The sequence below is a fragment of the Dermochelys coriacea genome, chromosome 12 (genome assembly GCF_009764565.3).
Source record: "Dermochelys coriacea isolate rDerCor1 chromosome 12, rDerCor1.pri.v4, whole genome shotgun sequence".
NCBI classification, from domain to species: domain Eukaryota; kingdom Metazoa; phylum Chordata; order Testudines; family Dermochelyidae; genus Dermochelys; species Dermochelys coriacea.
Window position 1 is genome coordinate 37,193,443 of NC_050079.1, and position 24,513 is coordinate 37,217,955.

A 24,513-nucleotide genomic window follows, 5' to 3' on the forward strand; every position below is an offset into this window, starting at 1 on the left:
GAACAAGCTGTCATGGAGATGGGGGCCTCACCTGGATTACAAAGATGGTGTGTAAACATGTACATATGAAATCACTCTCATCTGTGCATTATTTCCTTTTCTAGTTACCTTTATATAGATATAAATCAGGCCTGCTGCACTGGGGGGCGAGGGGAGGTTTAAATTGACTTCTTTTCTCTAAAGCAATGCTTCCCAGATCCTCCCAGCACTGCACTAAAATTAGAAAGTGGGATGTTTTTAAGGCTCCTGCTCCACAGCAAAGTGGATGAGAATCCTGCCAGTCAGCATTTGAGCAGGTAAACATCAGCTTGTTGCAGTTCTCCTTCAGTCTCTTTGCTGGGTGGCGGTGATCAGCTGCAGTGGACTTTTCAATAAAAACAACCCATAAGCAACTCGGGCTAGAGCCAAAGCCAAACTGAAGTCAGTGGAAAGACTCACATTGGCTTCTGCGAGCTTTGGAGCAGGCCCAAGGGAAACATACTGTGATTATTATTTATTTATGTGTTTTATCATAGCAGCTAGGAGTGAAGCAGGACCCCACTGTGCTACAAACACACAAGGGGACCGAACGTCTGAAACAGAGACCATCAATTCACAGACCATCAAGTCAGACCTGCCCCACACGCATGGGCGGCATGTGAACCCCCCCTTAGGGGAGGCTAGTCCCTGGCTCTGCCCCTTCCACCTCTGCCCCTTCCTTCTGTCCCTTCCCTAGCCCTACCTTGTCCCTTCTGCCCCCCCAAGCACCCCACTGCAGCTGGAGGAGCCCCGGCCAAGTTGCCCTGAGCTGCCAGCCGGCCTGCCCCAGCCACGCCGGCCGGACCAAACACCAGCCCGCCTGCCTGAGCTGCCTAGCCCAAGTTGCCCTTGGCTGCCAGCTGGCCCGAGCTGCCGGTGGGCCTGAGCCCCAGGCCACCGGCCAGAGCTGAGTTCGCGCTGGCTTCGGGGGGGGCGGGGGGGGAGACGCAAAACGAGGGTGAGACCTCATGGCAGAGCGTGGTTGGGGCCACAGCCTGGGTTTGGGGAGGCTTAGCCTTCTCTGGCCTATTCCACCCACCGCCCATGAGAACACGGGCCACAGAACCTTCCCACGCGGCCCCTCTCCGCACAAAGGAGACGTTTCGTTCCACGGGACGAGCCAAGCACAGAGACGCAACCCCGCCCTGCACACGTAGCCCTCATCGCAGAGCCGACACTACCCCCGTCTCGGTCCGCCCTGTGCACTTCACGATACGCTGCAGACAACCGGAGCTCACTCCTAGGGCTGTAGATCGCTCTCTGCCTTTTCCTGAGACTCTCCTCTCTTCCTGGAGGGAGGAGGGGGGGGAGTCCGGTCCCCCCACGGGACTCAGGTCGGACGGGATTTGGGGACCCCGGTCGGTTGTTCTCCTTGTGGAGGAAACTCGAGCCTCGAGTCACCTGTGTCTGCCCCCTCCTGGCTGTGGTGATGAAGTAGCTCAGGCCTCTGTCCCTGTGACCCTGGCCTCCAAGGTCTGCAAGGCTGGGAATCCCCTCCTGGGCACTGCTCCCACACTGAATCCAGGCCCGTGGGATTTCCAACGAGACCACGTATAAACCAGCCCACAGGGCACGTGTCCCATGGTGGCTGACGTGCGAGCGCACACTAGAAGCCAGAATTCCCACTGCCCTGTCACACAAAGCCAATGGGCCGGCGGCGCTTGTTACCCCTAATCTCATCTTTTCTTCTAGCCCTCCCACTCCCATAGAGGATGTACCTTGAATCTCTCAGCAGGGCCTAACCTCCCCGCCCCAGCCTGGGTTTACCTGGGGACCGTCTCCAGTTTAGCCAGGCAATTCTGATGCTCCGCTATGGAGGAGAGGCCTGTGCAAAGCATTCACCTATAAAGTGCCAGGCTCAGGCCTCTGCTTAAACCCTAGTGGCAGGGAGTTCTGCAGGCCAGAGCCCTCTGGCAAGAAGTGGGTACACTAGCTGCAGCCAGGCCTTGAGTTTGCAGGGCCAGCAAACCTCACCTGGAAATGACGGATGGGGAATGGACAGTGACCCGCCCCCCCAGACAATGCTGTTGCAGACACTCCGCAAGGGTGTGTGACTCTCGGGAGCAATGACTCAGCTGGGCCGTGGGGATTTGAGACCCACATCTCCCATTGGCAAGAGCAGGACAGAGCCCCTGCACTGCATGCTGCTGAGGGCATGGTAGGAAACAGGGTCCAGTCTCCAGGACGGGCCAGGACTGAGGGGCCGACTGCTGGGAGCTGCTCTGCCTGGTCAGTTATGGAGAGGTCTCCCCTGGGACTCACAACCCACCTCACCCTGCTCGTCTGCAGCCTGCATAGCTTTCTCAGCCCTATCTCTAGTATGCAGGCTGGCCAAGGGACCATGCAGCACCTGAGCCTGTGCCACAGCTGGGACTTACTCCCTCTCCCCCAGCTGCCTGGAGAGCACTTCAGTGTGTCACTGCAGGTTGGGGCTTTAAACTCGCTGGCTAGAACTATCCCCCTCACCTGGGACGCATGGGCTGTCCCGGCCACAGCAGGCAGAGCCAGCAGCACTGCCAGGGGAGCTCCCCTCCATTGATGTCATTCTGATTAGGAGTGGGTGGGTCTTAGTCCTCCTGAAGGGCTGTTCCACATCAGAGGATAAAAGTCTACTACTGCTGCCAGTTAATAGACTTAGGCCCAGATTTTAAAGGCATTTAGCCACTGCTGCGCTCAGCATCCCAACGCCTGACTTAGGAGCCTAAATCTCATTTTCAAAAGGTTTTTAAGCAACATATGTTTAAAACTCTGGGCCCACATTCCTTACTTCCAGAATAGAGGCTTTTAGGGCTGAAGGCCCGGGATTCACACCCCACTGTCAGCTCAAGTTGGGCCAGTTCTAGACGCTCATTGCCTGGTCAGAGACGCTGGAGGTGCCCATTGTGCTGCAGAAGGACTGGGACCACTTCACTGCTGGGAAAGTGGGTCTGGAGTCAGCCGGTACATGTGGAATCTCAGGGATTCTCTTCACCACCACCCCCGAGACGTGGGAAAGCAGTTCCTCACTCGCCCTAAGCTCAGAGGTCTTCTGCAAGGTTGTGCATCTCCTCTACATGCGTTCATCTCACCTGTGTTTCTAAGGCCCTGTGGAAGACCCTCACCCTGCGTGATGGCTGGACAAGACATAGCTAGTGATCTGAGAAATCCGTGAACATGGAGCTGTGAAAACGCAGCAGCTAGAGCAAGGCACAATGGGGGCAGCTGCTGCGCAGTCTCCCACAGACATGGGCCTCAACAAGGCCACTTTCGTAGGGTGAGCACAGCCAGTGCAGGGCGTCTTCCTGTCTCCAGCAGCACAAATGTTCATTGAGACCCAGCTACGAATGGAGAGCTCCTCACTGCTGTGATCTTGGATGGACTGGGCCTAACGAATGGTCAGTCTGAAGGCGGTGCGGGAGCCTTTGAATGGGAGATGGAGCTTTTCAATACCAGAGCCGTCAGCAGAGACAGGCATCTGAGAGCACAGTCGCTCTGGGAAAGCAGTTTGGTGGTACTCAGTCCAGTCTCTAGAGGGGCAGCTGTCCAGATCTCAAAGGTTACCTTCAACGGCAACACCCCACTGGCTTTCTCCACTAAGAAGCCAAGGTTCAAATGAGCTACAGACTGAATTACCCACCTTTGTACCTCTAGAGTTGACCCTTGCGGGTGAAGGGAAGCCAGCAGTGCCCTGGCCCATGCTGTGCCGATCAGTACTGCTACAGGTGGGGATTATGAAGGCCGTGTCTTTGGCTAGGATCCACTGGCAGATTCAGGCCAAAGAACAATGGGACACTCCACCCTTGGGGAATCTCTCTCACGCGTGCACTGCTTATGCATCTGCCAAGAACTCTGCTCCTTTTCAGCATGGCCTTCTTAGGAGAAAAACCATATTCCGGGTCCACCTCTCAGACTGTAAGAGGTGGAGGAGGCTGCTCTGGGATCTCCATGCGCTCTCCTCAACTGTCTCCCTTGGAGCAGAGTTATACTGGTCTGCCTCCCCTCTCTAGAGATTTATGCTGTGCCCATCACCTTGGTGTCTGGGGACCATCAGAACTGTTGACCCTGAGGCTGACTGTTTCCTTTCAGAGCTTCTCAATGTGCACACACACACACACACACACCCCATTTTGGAAGAACTCCCGGAGGAGCCGGAAAGAGAGGGCTGGGTGTAATGCACTGTGGTGTGTCACCCAGGAGCCCTGCCCTTTCATAAGCCTTCTGCATAGCGTGAGAATTCGCCTCTCACACAATTGAGAGAGTCCAAATTAGTTTGGAGAAAAGGCGTCTGGTGGTTTCCTCATCCCAACACATCACCAAACCACTGTCTGTTCTGCCACGGACTGGCAGCTGCTGCCAAAGAGCTGAAGGAAAGTGGGGTGCATTGGCACAGTGGGTTGTGGGGGGGCAAGCCCAGGCCTGGACAGGCCGGGGGGCTGCAAGTTGGGAGTGAGATGCATTGGCAGAGCTGTGACAGAAGTGGACTGTCAGAATAGCAGGGAATGCAGGAGGGGAGTGAAGCGGGAGAGCACTGCTCAGGGGTGAGGTGCACTGGCAGAACCAGGCTAGGAGCAGCCCTGGAACAACACACGGTGCTGCAGCATTGACAGGGCCATGTAGCTGCAGCTTGCCTGGCACCTGCTGGCCTCACGCCACACTCCCAGCAACAAACTAAGCAGTCAACTGCACCAAAAACACATTGGCCGGGATATGCAGCTTCCCAGCAGCCAGGGAAGCCGCACTGCAAACAGTCTCCAACCCAGGAGACCGCCTAGCTCCTCGGTGCTTCTTGCCAGCAGGTCCCCTCTTCCCACACACACACCCCAGGATTAACTGCTGCTCTGTTAGCCATTTCCTCTGCCCTGCTGGAGACAGGTCCCCCAGCCCAAGGAGGGAAGATGTCAGCACTGATGCCTGCCTGGGAACAGCACTGGGGTTTGCGGTTCCCTGCCTGGCTCTGTGATTGACACATTGCTCAACCCACCATGCCTTTCCGGTTCCCCTTTTCCCCCGGCCCCACGTGCTCGAACGTGTTGTAAGCTCTCACTGTGGTTTGCCACCCGTCTGGCGGGGCCGTGCTCTGGCAGGGACGGCTCCCAGGCAGCTGCTGCTGCTCCCCCTGCGCCCGCAGCAGTTTCTACATCTTTGATTTTACCCCACAAATTTCTCAATGGCCCTTCACGAGGAAAATGCTCCCGCTGTTATTTCTCTTTGTAATCCTCCTGAGCAGGAGGAAGGTCCAGTAGTGCAGGCCCAGTGCTGCTGGGACAGTCTCAGCATCCTCAGCGACCGCACAGGGCCACACAGGACTTCACAGCCGTCAGCAGGGATCAACCTGAGAACCTTCCACTCCGAAGACAACAGACAACTGCCATCAGCGCGGCTATCGCTACCGTTAAACAGCCCACAGGAGAATGCCCTTTGATCTTTTGCCCTCACCGAAAGAGTTCCCCTCAGGTTACCATACCAGCCCATGGGGTTAGCAGAAGGTCCTGCCCGCACTGCAATATGGACTGAGCCTACTCCCTGCCCAAGAGGAGGTAGAAGACGAACAGAATAGTGTCCCAGCAGGGAGGACGCATGGTCCAGTGGGTAATGCACTGGACTGGGCCTCCAGAGGCCTGGAGTTTCTTCTTAGCTCTACCACTGACCTGCTGGGTGACCTTTGGCAAGTCACCTCCCGGCTCTGTGCCTCAGTTTCCCCTCCCACCCTTTGTCTGTTTTGCCCTGAAAGCTCTTCTGAGCAGTGACTGTCTCTGGCTAAGTGTGTGTAGAGCACCTAGCACAATGGGGCCCTCATCTCACTCGAGGGAAACTACAACAACAACAACAACAGTTGCTGGAAGGGAGTGACTAGCAGATAGGGGAGTGGGGAACACAAACACAGAGGGCCAAGCTGCAGAAACCGAGAGACACATGAGATGTATGGATTTATCTCATAAGCTAAATGCATCCCCAACCAGCAGAACCATGGTCCCCCCAGAAGCAGCAGGCAGGGGTACTAAGTTCGCACACATTTGCTTTCCTATCCACTAGAGGTCAGTTGTGCACTTACACAATAGCGGGTGCTGCAGAAGGGCCTGAGGTTATGGGGCTGGCTAAGTGGGATCTGGGTTTCCTCCAGATTATTTTTTCACTCTAACCTGCTATTTTCCACTGTGCAATTCTACCTGCACCTCGCTCTCACCAGGAACCCCAGCCCAGCCCCTGCCCTGGAAAGGAGGGCGAGCCACCCCTGTATACCCACAGATCTCTGAGATTTGGCCTCCCATCTCAATGACACACAAAGGGCTGGTGTCCAAAACTCGCCCCACTCCCATCGCCAGCACCTGGGGAACAGTGTCTGGGATTAACCCCAAAACCCTCTACCAGATGGCAGCCAGGCACCGGCACCTGCCCCACTCATTACCCTCCCCATCACGAATCCAGCTCCTGAGCCCAAAGCGGCTGCCAGCAGAGACGTGCCCCAAGTGGCCCCAGGCCACGCAAATCTGACCTGTGTGGAGCGCTTGGCAGAAGTACAAGCCTGGAGTTGACAAAGGCCTGGATTCAAGCTTGTGTGTGTACACCAAGCTATTTGCACAGTCTAGGATCCCAAAGGAGGAACACTCGAGTCACCCACTAATAGGGGGATCAGACAGCAAGTGTGAAAAATTGGGATGGGGTGGGGAGGGAAATAATTGGCACCCGTACAAGTAAAAGGCCCAAATATCAGGACTGTCCCTATAAAATTGGGACATCTGGTCACCCTACCCACGAATGGCTGCCACGTCCCCTCCCGCATCCATGGCTCCTTCTCTGGCCTGGAAGAAGCCTTGTAACGCTGCACAGAGCTGGGGTGCCCTCTGGTGGCCCTGTCTATGCCTAGCACTTCTGCTTTGCATTGCAATCCTCCTTGCTGGTATTTTAGCCGCAGAGCTTCATCCAGAGATCTCAAAGCACTTTAGAAACATTAGCAAACTGAGCTGCACAACCCTGGCTACAGGAAGCGTTGTTATCCCCACTTGATAGCAGCAATGCTCGCCTCTCACATTTCCCTCCTTCCCAGCTCCCCAGGTTGCAAATGCACTCCCAGTCACCTCCAGCATGGGTCTGGCGTTGTTATGCACCGACAGGATGTGGGTGACCTTGTTCTTTGTCAGATTTTCTTTGTCCTCAGAATCTGTAGGCAGAAAAAGTCTCATAAACACCCAACCCTCTCTTTAAAAGCTGGCCCATAAAGCATTAAGTAGGAATATTAGATTGCAGCAGCTAAACACATAATGGTCTTTGGGCTAAGATCAAGTGAGTGTCAGTTTAGTACATGCTAGGTCTTTTCTATTACATCGACTACATTCTGCGCTCAGAGGGGCAGGAAATTAATGATCCAATAGGTCTTTCCCATTGCTAATAGTTCTGATCTTAGAAATTAAAACTGAACCTTGAAACCCTCCTCTCCTCCCCTGGAACTGCACAAATCCCCTCCCCCCCATCTCCATGGAAAATTTCAACAAAAATGCAATTGTTTTGTTTGGTTTTCATGGAAATTTTTCTGTGGGAAATGTTGACTTTGCCAAAAAAAAATATTTGGACAAAAATGACCAAAACCAATTGCTCAATTTTCAGCCAAAATAATAAATAATAAATAATAGTAATAATAATAATAATAATAAAAAATCAGTTTTGGGGGGTTTGATTTTCTGATAAATAAAAAAAACTGAAACGCTTCTGAAGAGAAAAGACATTTTGCCGGAAAATTTTTCTTTCATTGAAAATCCAATTTTCATCCCCAAAAAAGTTGATAGAAAAATGTCATCAGCCCTATGAGAAACATACCTGTTTACTAGTGCCAGCTTGGGTTCCTTGTATTTGAGGGACCATTCAGGGACAGGATCCTTCAATCCAATCCCACAATCTTTTGACAGTGGGAAAGGTCATGGGGCTTTGTACATTCTCATATTTAAACAGAAGCAACATCTGACATGTTCTGAATCCTACAGTCACCTTTCCCAGCCCTTTGGAGACCATGGATGCAGATACAGCTCCTCTTCCATACTGCTTTGATGTCTTTTCACTCTGGAAGATGCCAGGGCTCTCAGCATTAAGATCATACCTCCACCAGCCACATTGGTGGAGCCGAGCCGACTTGTAGCCAGCTGAAAAACTGACAAGTCTGGAGTGCTCTTATGATTTAGATTTCCCTCCATGGTTGGGACCCCATGGAACTGCACAAACATGCACAGAGATGTGCCCAGCCCATAGGAATTACAGCCCATTCTCCTGTTTAAAGGCAGTAGTCACTAGTTCAACAAGGCTTAGCCTTAGAGAGACATAAACTGCTCCCTCTAGTGGCTACATCTTGTGACCCAAATCCTGCCCAGCCTCAGGCATCATGACCTGTTGCTGGATTGTTCTGCAGTACCACACACTTTCCAAACCCCATCACCATCTCCTCTTCGGTTCCCTCTGCCCATCTCCTTCAGGAGTCCCTGACCCTGGGTAAGGGATAAACCCACCAGCAGCACGGGATGACTGGCTATGACTCCAAGCAGGTCTAGGAGAACAGCTCCTAAGACTACCTAGTCTATGTGGTTTCAGAGTAGCAGCTATGTGGGTACATCTACGCTGCATCTGGGAGCAAGTCTCCCAGCCTGGATCCACAGACTTGCTGTGGCAGGGCTCACATTAGCATGCTAAACATAGCTGTGTAGAAGCTGCAGCTCAGGCCCCCCCAGCACAAATCTGTGGACCCAGGCTGGGGGGCTCGCTTCCAATTGCAGTGTAGACATACCCTATAGGTCCACTTAGGATTGCAAATGGTGCTGCTATATCTAACAAAGCAAAGAGAGGCCTAGCGCTTACAGCCAGAACTCCCAAATTCTAATCCCAGCGCTGACACCATCTCCCTCTGTGACCTCAGGCAAGCCACTCAACTACTCTGGGCCTTAGTTTCCCCCCCATTCTTAAATGGGAAACTCATACTTAGTTCTCCACCTACCTCTCTGAGGGAGAGCGAGGATTAACAAGTTAATGTCAAAGGGCTTTGAGAATGAAAAGTGCTGATAACTAGAACAAATCCACACCCACCCAGGACTTTGCATCTGTCTCTTTGCTGCGCACAAGTGTCCTTCAGAACCTTGCCGCTACTCCAGAGATAGCGTGTTTCCTCCTGCTCTGACAGTCCTGGCCCCTGCCACAGGAGAGTTTCCATTAGCAGTTTGGGGACTCTGCCACACATGGGCATAATTCAGATTGCATCCCGCAGAACCACAGACCACTCTCCTTATTAAGATGGCTCACAGCTTTGCAATGCTTCTTTTCTCTCTCTTTAAAAATATACGTTTGGCGGCTTCCCCTGCCTACACATTACACACAGCGGGTAAGTTGACATTGCAGACATAGCTCAACACTAGTGTTGAGCTAATGGCCACTCAAGTATATCCCCTAGGTCCTGGATGGGCAGAATTAACCCATGCAGCCACCTGTGCTGCCAGGCATCATTGCTATTGTTGCTCAAGTGAGTTTTGATCTAGCTCAGGCATGCCTACCCGTGCTGCAATCACACCTCCTGATTGTGGTGTAGACGTACCCATTGTGGCCTTTCTGGTTTCTGCAGTCTCTCCATGGAGAGGTTCTATTGACATGCAAACATACAGCCCTTCTCTCTTCATTCCTTTCTCTGCTCTGTGGCCCCACTGCTGCATTTAAACACAAACAATGGCCAGTCGCATCAGACACCTTTAGAAACCAGCACTGGGGGAAGAGAAATCATTTAACCGGAAAGAAAGCTCCCGAATGGAGCTTCCATCTAGCCCTTCCCTGACCTTTAGAGACAGTGCACCTCTTATATAAACAGGAGGCAAGGATCCCATAGTCCAGGTAACCAGATGCTTGAGTAACAAGGGGCTTTTCCCATCAGGACAGGCGTAGTAGTTTGAAAACACACCAGTCACCTAGAGCCCCCTCTCTGTGCTACTTCTCTGGCCCCCCATCACTGCTGTATCTAAGCACCCCATAACCGTTCAGGTACTCACCCTCACAATGCCCCCGGGAGCCAGGGCACTGCTGTTATCCCCATTGCACAGATGGGGGAAACTGAGAGGCTGTGGTCACACAGGGAGGCATTGCTGGAGCAGGGAATTAAACCTAGTTACCCAAACCACTGGCCCATGTTTCCTCTCTACTTGCTCCTGCAGAGGACACCAGCTCTGCAGTGGCAGCCACCATTCCAGGCATGGTGATCACTAACTCGCTAGGGGAGAGAAATCCAGGAGGGTGTGAATCACTGAAGAACCAAACCCAGCCCTTCACATCCTCTGGAAAAAATAAAAAGAAAAGGAGTACTTGTGGCACCTTAGAGACTAACAAATTTATTAGAGCATAAGCTTTCATGAGCTACAGCTCACTTCATCAGATGCATTTTGTGGAAAGCAAAAAAATGGAAATTTTTTTGGAAAAAATGTCACCCTGTTTGGTAAATGCAGGCTGTCTGCTCTGGCATTCAAGGCAAGCCCACAGCGACACCCAGACTTCATGCTTAAAGTGCAGGGCTGCCTGGAAAACAATCCTTACAAAATAAATACAAAACACCCGGCCTGAGTGGCTAAGCCCTGGGATACACAGCAGGCTCTGTGTTATGCTAGTGTAAATATAAAGACCTTGGTGCCTATATATTGCAGTGCCTATATACTGCTGGTTCCTTATAGGTGTGTTTGAGCATAGGGGTGACATCTCTTTACCGTCCCCTATAAATGCAATAGGCAGATTATATCACCTGGGTATTATTATTCTTTAAATATTTATATTATGGTAGCACCCAGAAGGGCTCATTGTGCTAGGAGCTGTACAAACACATACAAAACCACAGTCTCTGCCCTAAGGAGTTTACAGTCGAAGAAGTTAAGGGGTGTGTGAGGTTGGGGAGTGTGGGGGTAGGCGTATACTCTAATAGATACCATACAAGGGTTAGGGAGAGACACACATTTGAGATTCTTTACCTGATTATAAACAGATGAAGTGACATCTGCCCTCCCTTGACGCAGCTGATTTCATAGAGCTGGGTCCAGTGGGGACATATAAAGGAGGAATGGGTAGCGAGCGGCCTTACAGTGCAGTTGCAGGACCAGCCTTTAAAAATGCACCAGAAAATATTTTGTTTTATTTGTAAACTGAGCCAACCTGCTATGGAATCTCTGCCTAATGCACACAATGCTTACATTCCCTGCTTGGCTCTCAGATAGTACGGGGATAGAGAGATGGAGAAACCTAAGATCAACACATCAGATGGACAAAAAAAAACACACACAGAGGAAGGATGGTCCAGTGGTTAGAGCACTAGTGGCCATTTCAGAGACCCGCTTCAATCTCCTGCTTTGCCACTGACTTCCCATGTGACTGTGGGCAAATCACATGATCTCTCTATGCCTGAGTTCTCCAGCTGTGCGATGGGGTTAATAGCACTGCCCTCCCATGGTGCTGGAACAATTTGAATAGTTGGGGTGCTGAGAGCCATTGAACCAAACTATAAATCTGGTATATGGTGGAAACCACTTCAAGCCAGAGGGTGCTGCCACACCCCAGCATCCTGAGTGCCAGCACCTATGCTGCCCTCCCTCACAGGATAAACACATTAATGGTTGTGAGGTGCCCAGAGAGGGCCCACAGACAGTATCCTGGCAATGTTTCATAGCAGCAATGGCATGGCAGTTCTGAAAGGTTCGTCTAATAATTAATTATCCCCATTTGCCCAGTCCTCCTGAGGAACACTTAAAATGAGTTCATATCTTTCATCAGACAAAGCACCCTGGTGCCTCTCAGCCTCTTCCCAGAGAACAGCTGCAAGCTGGAAAGGCATGCTGGGTAATGATATGCAAATGAGAACATCAAGCAGCCTTCCTCTCTGCTAGAATCCCACCAGTCTCAGCAGTGCTGACACAAGGAGCCAGTAACCTGGGGGGTGGGTTTACTTAGGTCAGGTCTGCAACCCGGGGCACATACTCCACCGTGCTAGCTCTCATCAGCTCAGGGAACCAACCTGGTAAATTCCACTTGGCTGCCATCTCCATGCCAAGCACGCAGATTGAAAGCAGAATTAACATTGTCCAAAGAGCCTCAGCTCTAGGGTTGCCAACCCTTCAGGATTGTCCTGGGGTCTCCAGGTATTAAAGAATAATCTTTAATGAAAGATTATGTCATGCGATGAAACCTCCAGGAACACGTCCAACAAAAATTGGCAACCCTACTCAGCTCTGTAGTTCATTTTCTTTTCAACTTTTTTCACTCATCCTGCCTCTTCTCTTTACTCTTCATCCTCCTAACGCTATGTGGAAAAACTCCTGGCCCAGCCAAAGGGGAATGACCGCGCCATCAGCAGTACAAGAGATACATAAAACACTTCCAGGCCCTACTTCCAACAGCTTGGCTGTTCTGATGGGCCAACAACCAGTGGGTCTCCTAGCATCACCTAATCACCACCCAGAGAACAGCTAACATGCTAGCTTTAAAAAGGCAGCAGCTTTCATGCAAGATGCCTGTGGCTGGCTCCCAGCCCACAAAGGGCAAAGTTGCCAGCGGATTGGAAAGCATGGCTAAGAAGGTCTAACTATTGGCCCAGCAGGAAATTCACAGTAAATACAACGGTGTGGGCTCCAATGTGTCTGTTGAACTTCCCCAGGGCTAGCCATGTGCCAAGGGCCTCAGTGCAGTGAGTGGGTCTCTCTCCTCAGTGCCAGAACTGCTTGTAGCTCCTTCTGCAAAAGGCCATGCAGGACTGGGACGAGGGACATTGCTTTGTCTCACAATGTGGGTCCTGCAGAAGGCAGATTCTCTGTGGCACAGCGATGGGGAATAGTTCCCAGGACCCTGCCAAGGAACCTGTCTGCAGAACCATCACTGACTGTCAGGCATGTTTGAGTGTGTGTATGCACAGGGGGGTCTCTCTAGAGCCTTGAGAAGAAAGCCTCCTTGGGAAGGAGGGAGCACCCTTTTTCATAGCGCGTGACCCATTTACAGCCTCTGGCTCATAAAGGCCCAGTCCTGGGTGGGTGTGGAGAGACTTCAACTCACAATGAAATCACTGGGAGTTGAGGATGCTCAGCACCTTGCAGGAGGCACTCAGTACCCGATAGGATCAGGCCCTTGGACTCTTTACTTGGTGGGGCAGGAACCATGTCTTCCTGTACAACACCGAGTGCACTGATCGTGCTCGGGCAACAATCTCCCATGGTGCTTGGGAGAGGGAATGAGCAAAAGATACTTACCCCGGATGTTTCCCAGGTAGAGGCCCTCAACAACCTGAGAAAGAGACAGAGAAAGGAGAGATGTCAGAGGGGCCTCAGTGTAAGAATCCTGCTGCTGGAGCAGGTGAATTGCAGGATTATGCAATGATACCAATGGTGACATTAAACCTTGTGATCATGATGTCACTCGGCCTGGCACCAATCCTGTGGCAGGACTTTAAAAGGTGGGTTGGATCATTTCTGACCCCTACCGTCCTTCCTAGCTATGCAATGAAACTTCACACTTAGGGGGAGACATGTGGTGGTCTGCGGTGATCCCCAGCACTGCACAATGAGCAGGTATCTAAGGGCTAGAGATGCCTTCTTAGAAAGCATCAGGTTCTGGCCTGTGACAGAGACAGGGCACCAGACTACAAGGAGCAGCTTGTCTCCTGTTTGGAGTGAGGGCAGGTTGTGGTGCTGTTAGTCAATGACTAACACAAAGGATGCCGTGTTGTTACCGTGATTTGCTTAGTCAGTAGTGTGCTCGGTGGTCCCAAATGGTTTAACAGTCTGACAGATGCTGAGGTTATGGCAGTGGCTGAAGTATGACGGGGTGTTTACCCCACACTAGCCTGAAAAGGGTTAATGTGGCTCAGAAGGGGTTAAGTTACCTGATAAGCCTCACCCGGCTGAGCAGGAGCAGGGGGCTGGTATAAGGCCAAGCATGAAGGCAGAAGGAGACTTCAGCGTGGAAACCTGCAGTCACTCTCCTGGCTTAGAGAGGAATGAAGGAGAAACCCAGGGGGAGAGTAGAAGCCCTGGGACACTGACCCTAAGACAAGGGCGTACCTATTCAGGAGGGTTGTGGATAAGGAAGCCTGATAGAGAGAGTAGGAAGCAGTCCAGGGAAACAGCGGCAAGGTTTGGGATGGAGCAGACCCTGGCTGCTGATTGTAAGGTCCCTAGGCTGGAACCCTGAGTAGTAGGCAGGCCCGGATTCCCCTCTAGCCACAAATGAAGTGGCCTAGTCTTGAACTGGAGGACTGTTGGGAATGATACCCGGACAGCCAGTCCGGTGAGACTTTGATACCCAGGAAAGGGACTGCTAGAATAACCTGGCCCAGTCCCAAAGAGGAAGCATCCTGAGTCTCAACGGGGAAGCACGGCAACTCTTATAGTGTGATGGGGGGCTCAGCACGAATGAGACATGGAAGGGGGTATAAGAGGCGGAGCTATTCCCCAGACACAGCCACAAGAAGGTGCCCCAGCAGGGAGTAGTGAACCCCTGACACAGCGGAGAGGAGGGAGTAACTGACTTTTTCTTGTTTGTTTTGTTCCCTCCTTTCCCAGCACATGCTTCCTTCTCTCGAGCCCTGATCCAGCAAACACACACATGCTTAGCTTGAAGCCTAAGATTTGTCCCATGGCATGAATTCAACGGGAATTATCACAGGCTTCACGTTAAACACATGCGTAAGGGCTTGTAGGATTAGGACCTGGGGTTGCAAACCCTTTGGAGAAATTATAAGCTACGTGTATAATTAAAAACCATCTTAATTAATAAGCAAAAAACTGCATTAGGGTGTAAAAATTTCTAGTGGTATCAAAGACTCTGGGTGTCTTGCCCAACACCAGTCCAGCAATGGAGAAATACAGAGTTCAGTCAAACTAAGGTCTTTGACGTTAACACATTTCGTTTGCTGGTTTACATTTTTACACATAGAATCATAGGACTGGAATGGACGTCGAGAGGTCATCTAGTCCAGTCCCCTGCACTCATGGCAGGACTAAGGATTATCTAGACCATCCCCAACAGGTGTTTGCCCAACCTGCTCTTAAAAATCCCCAATGATGGAGATTCCACAACCTCCCTGTGTTTATTTATTTATTCCAGGGCTTAACCACTCTGACAGTTACAAAGTTTTTCTTAATGTCCAACCTAAACCACCCTTGCTGCAATTTAAGCCCATTGCTTCTTGTCCTCTCCTCAGTTGTTACGGAGAATATTTTTTCTTCCTCCTCCTTGTAATAACTTTGTATGTACTTGAAAACTGTTCTCATGTCCCCTCTCTCTCAGTCTTCTCTTCTCCAGACTAAACAAACCCAATTTTTTTCAATCTTCCCTCATAGGTCACGTTTTCTAGACCTTTAATCATTGTTGTTGCTCTCCTCTGGACTTTCTCCAATGTATCCACATCTTTCCTGAAATGTGGCCCCCAGAACTGAACACAGTACTCCAGTTGAGGCCTAATCAGCATGGAGTAGAGCGGAAGAATTACTTCTCGTGTCTTGCTTACAACTCTCCTGCTAATACATCCCAGAATGACATTTGCTTTTTTTTTTGCAACATGGGTGGGTCAGGAACCCAATATTAGTGCTGGTCAATAGCCCTGGAGCTGGACAGTCTCTGTTTATCACCAGAGCAGGTACCAGCTTGCCCCCATGCTGCCAAGTCAATGTGTCTCCACCTTTACAGGGTGAGTCCAGTTCAAAGGGTGAGACGGGAGTTCAGTCTCCATGGCCCAATCAGCCCTTGGCCTCTCCACTTGAGGCTGCCAATGAGGGGGCCAGCTGCGAAGGTGGGGTTATGAGAACACCTGAGCACCAGGAACTGGTCTGAGAATCTCAGCTCATTTCCCCCAGGTGACCCAAGGTCACCAACAACCCCGTGAGCTGCAGCAGAAGCTAAAGGTTCCTGTATCCCAATGTCCCGGGCTGTCCACTCTCCTAGCATCCAGTATGTTAACCATCCGACACCGCTGCAAGAGGCAACAAAACTCATCCAACCAGCCAGTGACTCCGATGGGGAATGCGGCCCAAATGCCAAACCAGATCACCCGACCCGCTGCCGAGCTCCATGCGCATGTCAAGTTGCATGGCAACCAAAACACAAGCAGCACCTGCCATGACCTTTTAAGAGACTCGGCTTGACTTTAAACGATGATGAGCCAGGGCTGTGCCAAGAGACACTGGGACTTTGTTTTGTGTTTCTATAGCAACAACCTCTTGCAAACAGTTTTAAGCGCTGGCTCTGGGGAGGCATCCAGGACTGGGAAGAGGTGGAAAGGCCTGGCCTATTTTTAATACTTTCCTGTAGCGATGCGAGACTCATCTCCGCGGCGCCTCCTGCTGGCTGGCTGTCTCCTGCTGGGAATTAGCTCGTTTTCCAGCTCTGGAGTGCCCTCTGCAGGCCAGTGTCATCACCGCTGCTGGCACTCGTGTCCCTTCCAGACCCCGGTGCCCCTTTGTCTGGGGGGTCTGCCCTCTGGCAGTACCCCCACGGTCTCTGGGTCTCCCCTCCCCAGGGAACCCCCCAAACCCCATCTTGCCTCAGCCTATGGGCCACTGCTAGTCACCATCTAGCCCCCTTTCCCTGGGGCCAGCTGCAGGCTGTATAAGCCAGCCATCATAGGCAAGGGGAGGTATGACCTAATGCCTCTACCCAACCCCGGGCTGCTCCTTTGCAGCCCCAGAAGCTGTTTAGATCCCACACAAGGCCCTGCAGCCTGGGGGGTTTCCAGGCAGGAGCTCCCCAGCTCCTTCTGCCTTCCCCCAGCGCTGCCCCACCTCAATGGGAGATGGGACAGAGGCAGCACACCTACTTAGTTGAGCTCTGCTCCTCTAGTGTATCATCAGAAAGGCAAAGACCGGAGGAGCAGAGTTGCCAGGGGCCAGGTGGCTCAGAGTATTGGGGCTGGCCTACAGGGCCTACGGTTTATGATCAGTGACTGGCCATGTCTAGACTCTGTCTGGGAATGATTTTGGCTATGCAGTGGCTTTAGCTCTCGTGACATCAGAGGACTGAACTCTTTGCCCTTCTAAGGAGCTAAGAGAGAGGAGGGAGGAAAAGAAACCAGGCACTTTGTCTTCAAGCACTGTGCTGCTCCTGGTAGAACAGCCAAGCCAGCAGCGTCATCATGACTGATCACTCCCTGCAGCCAGCTGGAGGACCTTGCGAGGACATTGCTACAGTCGGGAATGGATCCCTGCCTCAAGGTCACGCTCTACACAGAGGCAACTTGAAAAGACATCGCTCTGCTGGGAACTGACTGAGCCCACAATCAGAGAGATGAGGTAGCTAAGAGCGATTTCGGGCGTGTCAGCTTTGAGTCCCTAACTACAGGCAGGATCTGGCACAGGACAACACAAACCTGCAGCAGGTGTGAGTCCCCATCCAGCAGGAAAACTCCAAGTGCTGAAAAGCAGGGCTCTGGTAGTCATGGCAAAGCTGTATATCTCCTCGGCAACATGGAGCGATGCACAGCTGGGCATCTTGGTGGGGTTGCTGGGAAACATACTGCTTGCTATCTTGCTGGGAACTCCCGTGGGACACCATTTGATGGCTGCACAGCCCCACCTCACGCTGGGGTGCAGGTTACCCTACCTAATGCCCAGCTGGGCATCTCTCTCTGCACAGTCATGTATCTCCCTGCGCTAGCTGAGATGCCCTCCACCTGCTGCCTGGCTCCTGTCTGTGCATGGCTGTCTCACTCTGGGGCCCTAGCAAGAACGCTGGCTGCTGTAAGTAATGTCCGATAAAGCTCACCGCTATGGTGGAAGAAACATATTGCCAAGGAGAGAGGGCATAATGCCTCCCTATTCCAGCTAGTTCTTTACTGGGGAAGTGCCTTGCCTCTCCTCCTGCTCATCAGGCATGGAGCAGGCCTGGACAGGGCTATCGATCAACAGGCCAGGACAGTGGTAGCTATTCACACTGATGAAGAAGATTTTAGTCTTACTGGGGGGAGTTGGGAGCATCCTCTTCCCCCTCCCCCTTAATTTTCCTAAGGAGTTTGTGCTTTGCCTTTGAAATTCTGCTGCTGATAAGCAAATTACCTGGGCTCCAGGGGCTGGCCGAGGCTTAGGGCCCCTGACTGCGTGGAGGCCTTAAAATGGGGTGTAGTTTTCACTGTCTGATGGAAGGTGTGAGGCCCTGAGTCAGTGGGGGCAGTTCCTTTCGACCTCTGACTAGCCGTTGGGCCTCCTGCACGAGTGGGAGCATTGCAGGGAACTATAGAGGAAAGCGCTAGTTACCAAGCTATGATTGCGTGCCCAAGGCCTGAGACAGCAGCGGGACCGCCCTTGGGTTGCACTAAGGCTGGGACTGGGCCCCAGAGATGTGTGTCCCTAGGGGCTGAGATAAGAGAGCTCCTCCTTATGGGGCTCAGGGTGCTCTTTTTGTAACTAAAATCATAATACACTTTGCTAGGTCTGTGAGTTCCCTTAGGCCATGCAGGTCACCCTGGCTGCTGCAGGGCTCCTTACATACAGCCTGAGAAAGGCTTTTCAGGATCCTTCCTTGGAGGGTAAACATTTCCCTGAGTTTCTTGCAAAGGGCTGCTCTGAAGCCTTGCACTATCTAGGCTCACAACCCTCAAAGGAAACAGCAGCCGTGATCTGGGGCTCTGCAACTTTCACGAGTCTAGTAAGTTCTAGCACTTTTCATAAATTCCCTGCCGCCAGCCCCATGCTATTGCAGAAGAGTCTCAGCCTTCACTTTCAAAACCAGCAAGTTGCTAGCCCTCATGGCTGCAGAGAAAGGCAGGAAGCCAGAATATCTGAGAGGCTCAAAAGCCCTAAGGCAAATGAAAATGAACCAACTGTTATTTTATTTATTTATTTATTTATTTAAAACCTCATGTTGTAAGCCAATTATCATGATTTGGGGGAGGGGCTGGACTCATGATTTTTGAATATTTGGGTCTGACAGTACTGGTGTCCTTTCCCTGTCTCAGATCAGTGTCCTGCTGCAGCCTGTCCTCAACCACCCAGAATGCCCTGTAAGCTCTTGCTTTTATTCCAGTCAGCCCCTGACCTTTGAAGCACCATGAAATCTTGACCCCGCTTTGATGTACAGTTGGAACAGGGGCAAAGGACCATGAGCACATATGAGGAAGGGTTGTTGTGTGGAAATAGGGAGTGAGTGTTTGCAGAGTCCTTTAAGATCATATGTACTATGAAAAGCTGGCTGAAATTTTTCAAATTGTTTATTTTGGTTGTGATTTCTTTTTCCTCCTGGTTTTTCTACCAGTTCTAGTGCTAATTAGTGTAATGAACTGTGTAGCATGTATGTGCACCACTGTCATCTACTAAAAGAAATCAGAACAGTGCAACTGTGTATCTTTGGCCCCATACTGCTAATAACTAACAGATTCTCCTTCAAGTAAGACGTCAGTAGTCTGCTACTCCTGCTTTTGGAGTAGGAGGATCTGAATTGTAGCCACACCGCTGATTTCCCAAGTGATCATGGCACAGGTTCGTAACAGTATTAGGGCTCCTGGCATCCAAATGACAAGCCATTCTATGCATAGAAATGTCACACCAGCACATTTAGTGGAAATGGACTCTACCTCTGTCCAGACCTGCTCTGTCATTCAGTTTGGTTTTTGCTAAATCAGAAAAGTTTGCAGTTTGTGTGATGCAAATATTAACTTATCAGAAAAATACACAGACAAACCCTCTATGCTGTCTCCCTGGCTAATAAATATTTAAATGCCATAGAGCTGCTTAAATGATTTAAGCACACTCTCTGTGCTTCTACAAATCATCACTAAAAACTCCTGATCTCTCATGCAGAAGCTTGGATACTAAAATTAAAGCATTAGTAAATAATCATTCCACTGGCAACTCAGTGCACTTGTTTTCTGTCCTGTAGAGAGGCCGAGATCTTTCCCTGAGGCTGCTGCAACATGACTCATCTCACTTGTTTAGCTGCTCCCTCCTCTGGCTATGGACACAAAGAGGGAAGCCATGCTTTCGCCTTGTCATCTTCTGGCTTAGTCACTGCTGCAGAGCCAATACCTACCCCCGGAAACATATCCCTTTCCCAGAGATTTGCCCTGCAACATACATGTTACCTATACCTCAATCCGCTACACCTCAATGTCTTCTTTTGACACAGGAAGAACAGTTCAGATGTATTTTTTACTTAGGACTACTGAAGTTATTGTAACAATGACAAAGTACAACTATATTATCCCCATAAAAGTCCAATCATTATGTATAATAAACCCAGTCAGCAGTAGGTATGGCCACAACACACCCTAGTGTAGAAAAATCTCACAAAAGAGGGGGGAAAATAATTCCTAATAATTAATCCCACTTTAAACCTAAAGAATCTAACACCACAAGAATTAACAGTGGAATAGGTCCCCAAAATGTGTAAAAATATGTATTATTTGATTCTGATGGCTGTATGGAGTTACTGAGCTCTCAAAAGATTAGCAGAGGACCTGAAAATGGCTCTGAATTAGAAATCTGAGTTCTGTATTAGTGTTGATGCCCTAAGGATAACACATTTTTTTCTCCTGCTGATAATAGCTTACCTTAATTGATCACTCTCGTTATAGCGTGTATGGCAACACCCGTTTTTTCATGTTCTCTGTGTATATATGTATTTTCCTACTGTATTTTCCACTGCATGCATCCGATGAAGTGGGTTTTAGCCCACGAAAGCTTATGCTCAAATAAATTTGTTAGTCTCTAAGGTGCCACAAGTACTCCTCATTCTTTTTGCACATACCTACCCCCATCTCTGGGAGATAAAAGTGCTGTTAGCAGAGTGCTGGATCTGCCAGGATAGCAAGTCCCCAAATACTCAGCCCTGATATTCCCTGGAGTTTTCAGTTCTGAGGTTTGCATTTGGAGCCATAAGACATAAGCCCCAATCCTGAAAGGGTGTCCCCTGCAGAGCTCTTATTGCAGGACCAGGGCCACAGTTTGTCAGACGAGGGACAGTTTTTAAATCCAGGCTGTCTTTGGAGAAGTTCTCATAAAACAAATGCCCCCGCCTTTCTTGCGGAGACACCAGCCATCCTGTTTGTGAAACTGGTGTTATACCACGATGCAGCAGCATGAGAACAGGATGGCAAGAGTCTGTGCTGATCCAGTGTCTCTATGTTAGTTCCAGGATCTAATTTTAAATTAGATAAGTCATGCCTCTCCCAGTTATTTAGGGACATGAACAGTAATCGATCCTTCCACTGCCTGCACTAGAGTAACAAAAACTCCATCAAAATCTTCTTTCTCTCCCAATGAATCATATCCAGGTGACAGCAACATATCAAAAATATATATAACTGGCTAAAAAGTGGGGAAAATACAACCTCCCTCCCACATGGGCACAATAGCAAATTAGGGTTAATAGGCTCACTGGATTGGTGAGTACTGGCTTTAGAGATGCTAATGGTGTGGAGTTCTTATTACCCCAAGAACAAGAAATGAGGGTCCAGACCCAGTCTAACTTTAACGTTTTTTCCTAATGGTTTTATCATTCCCTTCCCTGAAATTGTTTATTTGTATTGTGATAACACCTAGGAGCTCCAGTCCTGGGTCAGGACTCCATTCTGCAAGGTGCTGTACAAATACAGAGCAAAAAGACAGTCCTTACCCCAAGGAGCTTACTATCTAGGTATAAGCAACCCAAGGATCATTGCTTGTTTTAAAATCTCTTTTTCTTTTCCCAGGGAAAACTACAGTAAGTCTCTAAGCTGTAAGAATCATACAGGGCATAGAAGTGAAAGACTTATCAGATCACATTTAGGGCATCCCATCTTTCCTTACTGGCTAGTGCAGCAGGCTGAACAGGAGTAAAAGGTTCTTCATAAGCATCAGGGTTATTGCCTCAAATGTAACAGCTGCAGTGTTGAGGTGCATGTACCTTGCTCATTCCAGTCCCCATGACAGCGCTTTCCCCAGGCAAAGGGCGCAGATTCCCTCTCAGTAAACAGGACTCCCTGCAAACAAACAAATCAGGACAGTGAGATCTGCCTCCTCCAAAAGAACAAACCAAAGCTGTGTGAGCAGCTGCCAAGAGGAGAGAGCGGATCGCATGCACTAGGTAGGAGTTTGCAAAGCTCTAGCAAATTCAGCTCACCTGCCAGCTGCAGCAGCTCTGCCTAGGTCTCAGTGGGATGAGGGAGCACTGTGCACTACAGCCAGTGCAGGGCAGAGTTGGACGAAGGAAGGTTCCCAGGATGTGTGGGGCTCCGGTTTCTCTTCCGGATTCTCTGTCCCTCTGGAGACTCTTGCAAGCACACCGGCTCCTAGGAAGCTTTTGGAGTTAGTCATTCACTCATCACAGTACGGTGCCTTTCCCCTCTCCTTTGCCAGTCCAGTCCTGGATCTCACTGCAGCAGCTGCTGCTGCAAAGGAAGGTGCTCAAAATCTCGGTAGTGATGCAGAAATGTAGCACAGGAAGAGGACTTAAATATTTTAGTGAGACACTGTCTGTGCTAGTACAGGGCCAAAGCAGCAGCAAGCAATCCCTATGCTGATTTCCAGGGCATTCAGCAGGACACCTACCCGCCTGCAGTTGGCTATTATCCCCAGGGCTGCTGCATTCTGTCCCTTTCACCTGACAGCTTAAATCTCCCTCCCTTCCCCCACCATCTGCTCCAGACATCTGTTCACTGCTCTCCCAAGTGCTTCATGGCACAGCTGAGCTCACCTGGTGGGCAACATTCTGCCAAGCTGCTGTCTGGACTATAACTCCTACCGAGCCAATTCATTTCTCTCCTTTTTTAGGGCTGGGTTCTATTCTCACTTAAGATATAGTCAGACAAATCTCCACTGCTACCATGATCAACGCCCCTTTCGAGATCCATGGCTCCTACGCACGTGGTGTATACTCACGAATTAACTCACACAGGGAACCACCACCACACCTGGGTGAACGCTTTTCACAAAGCAATCACTATATCTGACCTGTCAGGCCACCTCCTCAAAGGGAAATGGCACAGCTTAAAAAAATGAGCCTGGGAGCTTAAATCCATAACTTTGCTAGACACTAAAAATCATGGACTGAGACACTGGATTTATAGCTTCTTACAACTATCAGGGTTATAACTAGAGAATTAACCCCTAGCGCTGGGTTATTATAACTAACAGCCCTCCCTTCTTCCTTTCCTCCCTATGATGGAGGGGTGTTAATAGGCCACTTCACCGTGAATAATCCCTTGAAATATGTTAGCTGCTGCTAAACAATCTGTTTCACCTTATATTTCCCAGACCTGAAGTGCTCCCTGTAAGCTCCAAAGCATGTCTCTCTCACCTGTGGAGTTACTCCAGATTTACAGAGAAATACAGTCTGAATTTGGCCCATGGTATTTAAATATTTTTTGCAATGGGGGGAAGAGGGGAAAGAGAGATGCTCAAGTAAACGTAGATCATGAAAGCTTACGCTCAAATAAATTTGTTAGTCTCTAAGGGGCCACAAGTCCTCCTTTTCTTTTTGCGAATACAGACTAACACGGCTGCTACTCTGAAACCTGAGCATTTATTGGGGGTGAGGGAGAAAGGAGGTGTTAGACCAATCAACCCCTCCAAGGAAGCCGAAATAAACTCTCTTCTGAAGAGGCCCAAAATTATTTTTCACCGTGAAAGTGTCAGTAGCACACAATAGAGGCCCTTAGCACTAAGAAAAACAAAACAGCAGCAGTTCAGCATAGTAGTTAAAACCGGACAATCAAATATCTACACTCCAGCATTGGATGGAATGTCTGCATTATCCCCTAAATCATCATCTTCCAAATCAGTCGGATTCTCTGGAAACAATAAAATGGTAGAGACCTAATTCTAATTCCCAAAACAGATGGGAGTTGGGGGGGGGGGGGAGTGACAATGCCCCTGTTTAGGCTGAAAAAAAAAATGTATTGAATGACATGACCTACAAAAAGCACCAACATTGGTCCACAGGATACTGACAGGTGCTTTGAATTTCAGTCATCATTCTCTTCCAGGCTTAGAGTCAGGAGCAACAGAATTTTGCACCAACTAACATGGTGAATCTGCTAAACTGACATACCACACTCACCTCTATGATGTACATTCCAGTAGTCTGTAGCAGCCTGGTGTACATAGATGGAGACATTTCAAAATGCTCAAAGGTGAGTTTGGTACACAACTTCCCTTGAAAGTCAATGGGAGAGGGGCATCTGCCTGCCTTTGAAAATCTCCCCCTAATTGTTATATTAAATGCATATTGAAAAGTTCATTTCCTGAAACAAAGATTGATCACTTGACCTCTGGTAGGGTAGACATCAAATATGCACAAGGAAGGGACCAGGAATTATTTGATGTATTGCTTTTTCTCTGACCATCCTCACCCCTGCACAGGAATGCCAAACACGTGACTGGTTTTAGAATCAGGGGACAGACACACACACACACACGCGAAGGGGGAGTATTGTCTCCTAGTTTGCAGGCAGGCAAACTGACAAAGGAAGTTACTGTAAAACACTTTAAAAAAAAATCCCACTCAAGCATGGTACCCAAAAATTAATGTGCACAAACAGAGACCACTTTTAAATATTTGAGCCCG

At 49.9% G+C, this 24,513-nt stretch overlaps 1 protein-coding gene across 1 annotated transcript in view; it reads right to left on the reverse strand.

Moving 5' to 3' along the window:
- Positions 1 to 22,723, reverse strand: part of LOC119841267 (dual specificity protein phosphatase 22-A-like) — a 46,490-nt gene extending 23,767 nt beyond the window's left edge. Inside the window, exons 1-4 of the mRNA XM_038368571.2 lie at positions 22,069 to 22,723; positions 21,853 to 21,928; positions 13,233 to 13,266; positions 7,074 to 7,156 (exon numbers count right to left, since the gene is read on the reverse strand). Coding sequence (XP_038224499.1) covers positions 7,074 to 7,156; positions 13,233 to 13,266; positions 21,853 to 21,873 — 138 coding nt within the window. The 5' untranslated portion in view covers positions 21,874 to 21,928; positions 22,069 to 22,723. The remainder of the gene's footprint in view (positions 1 to 7,073; positions 7,157 to 13,232; positions 13,267 to 21,852; positions 21,929 to 22,068) is intronic.
- Positions 22,724 to 24,513: the final 1,790 nt, after the last annotated feature.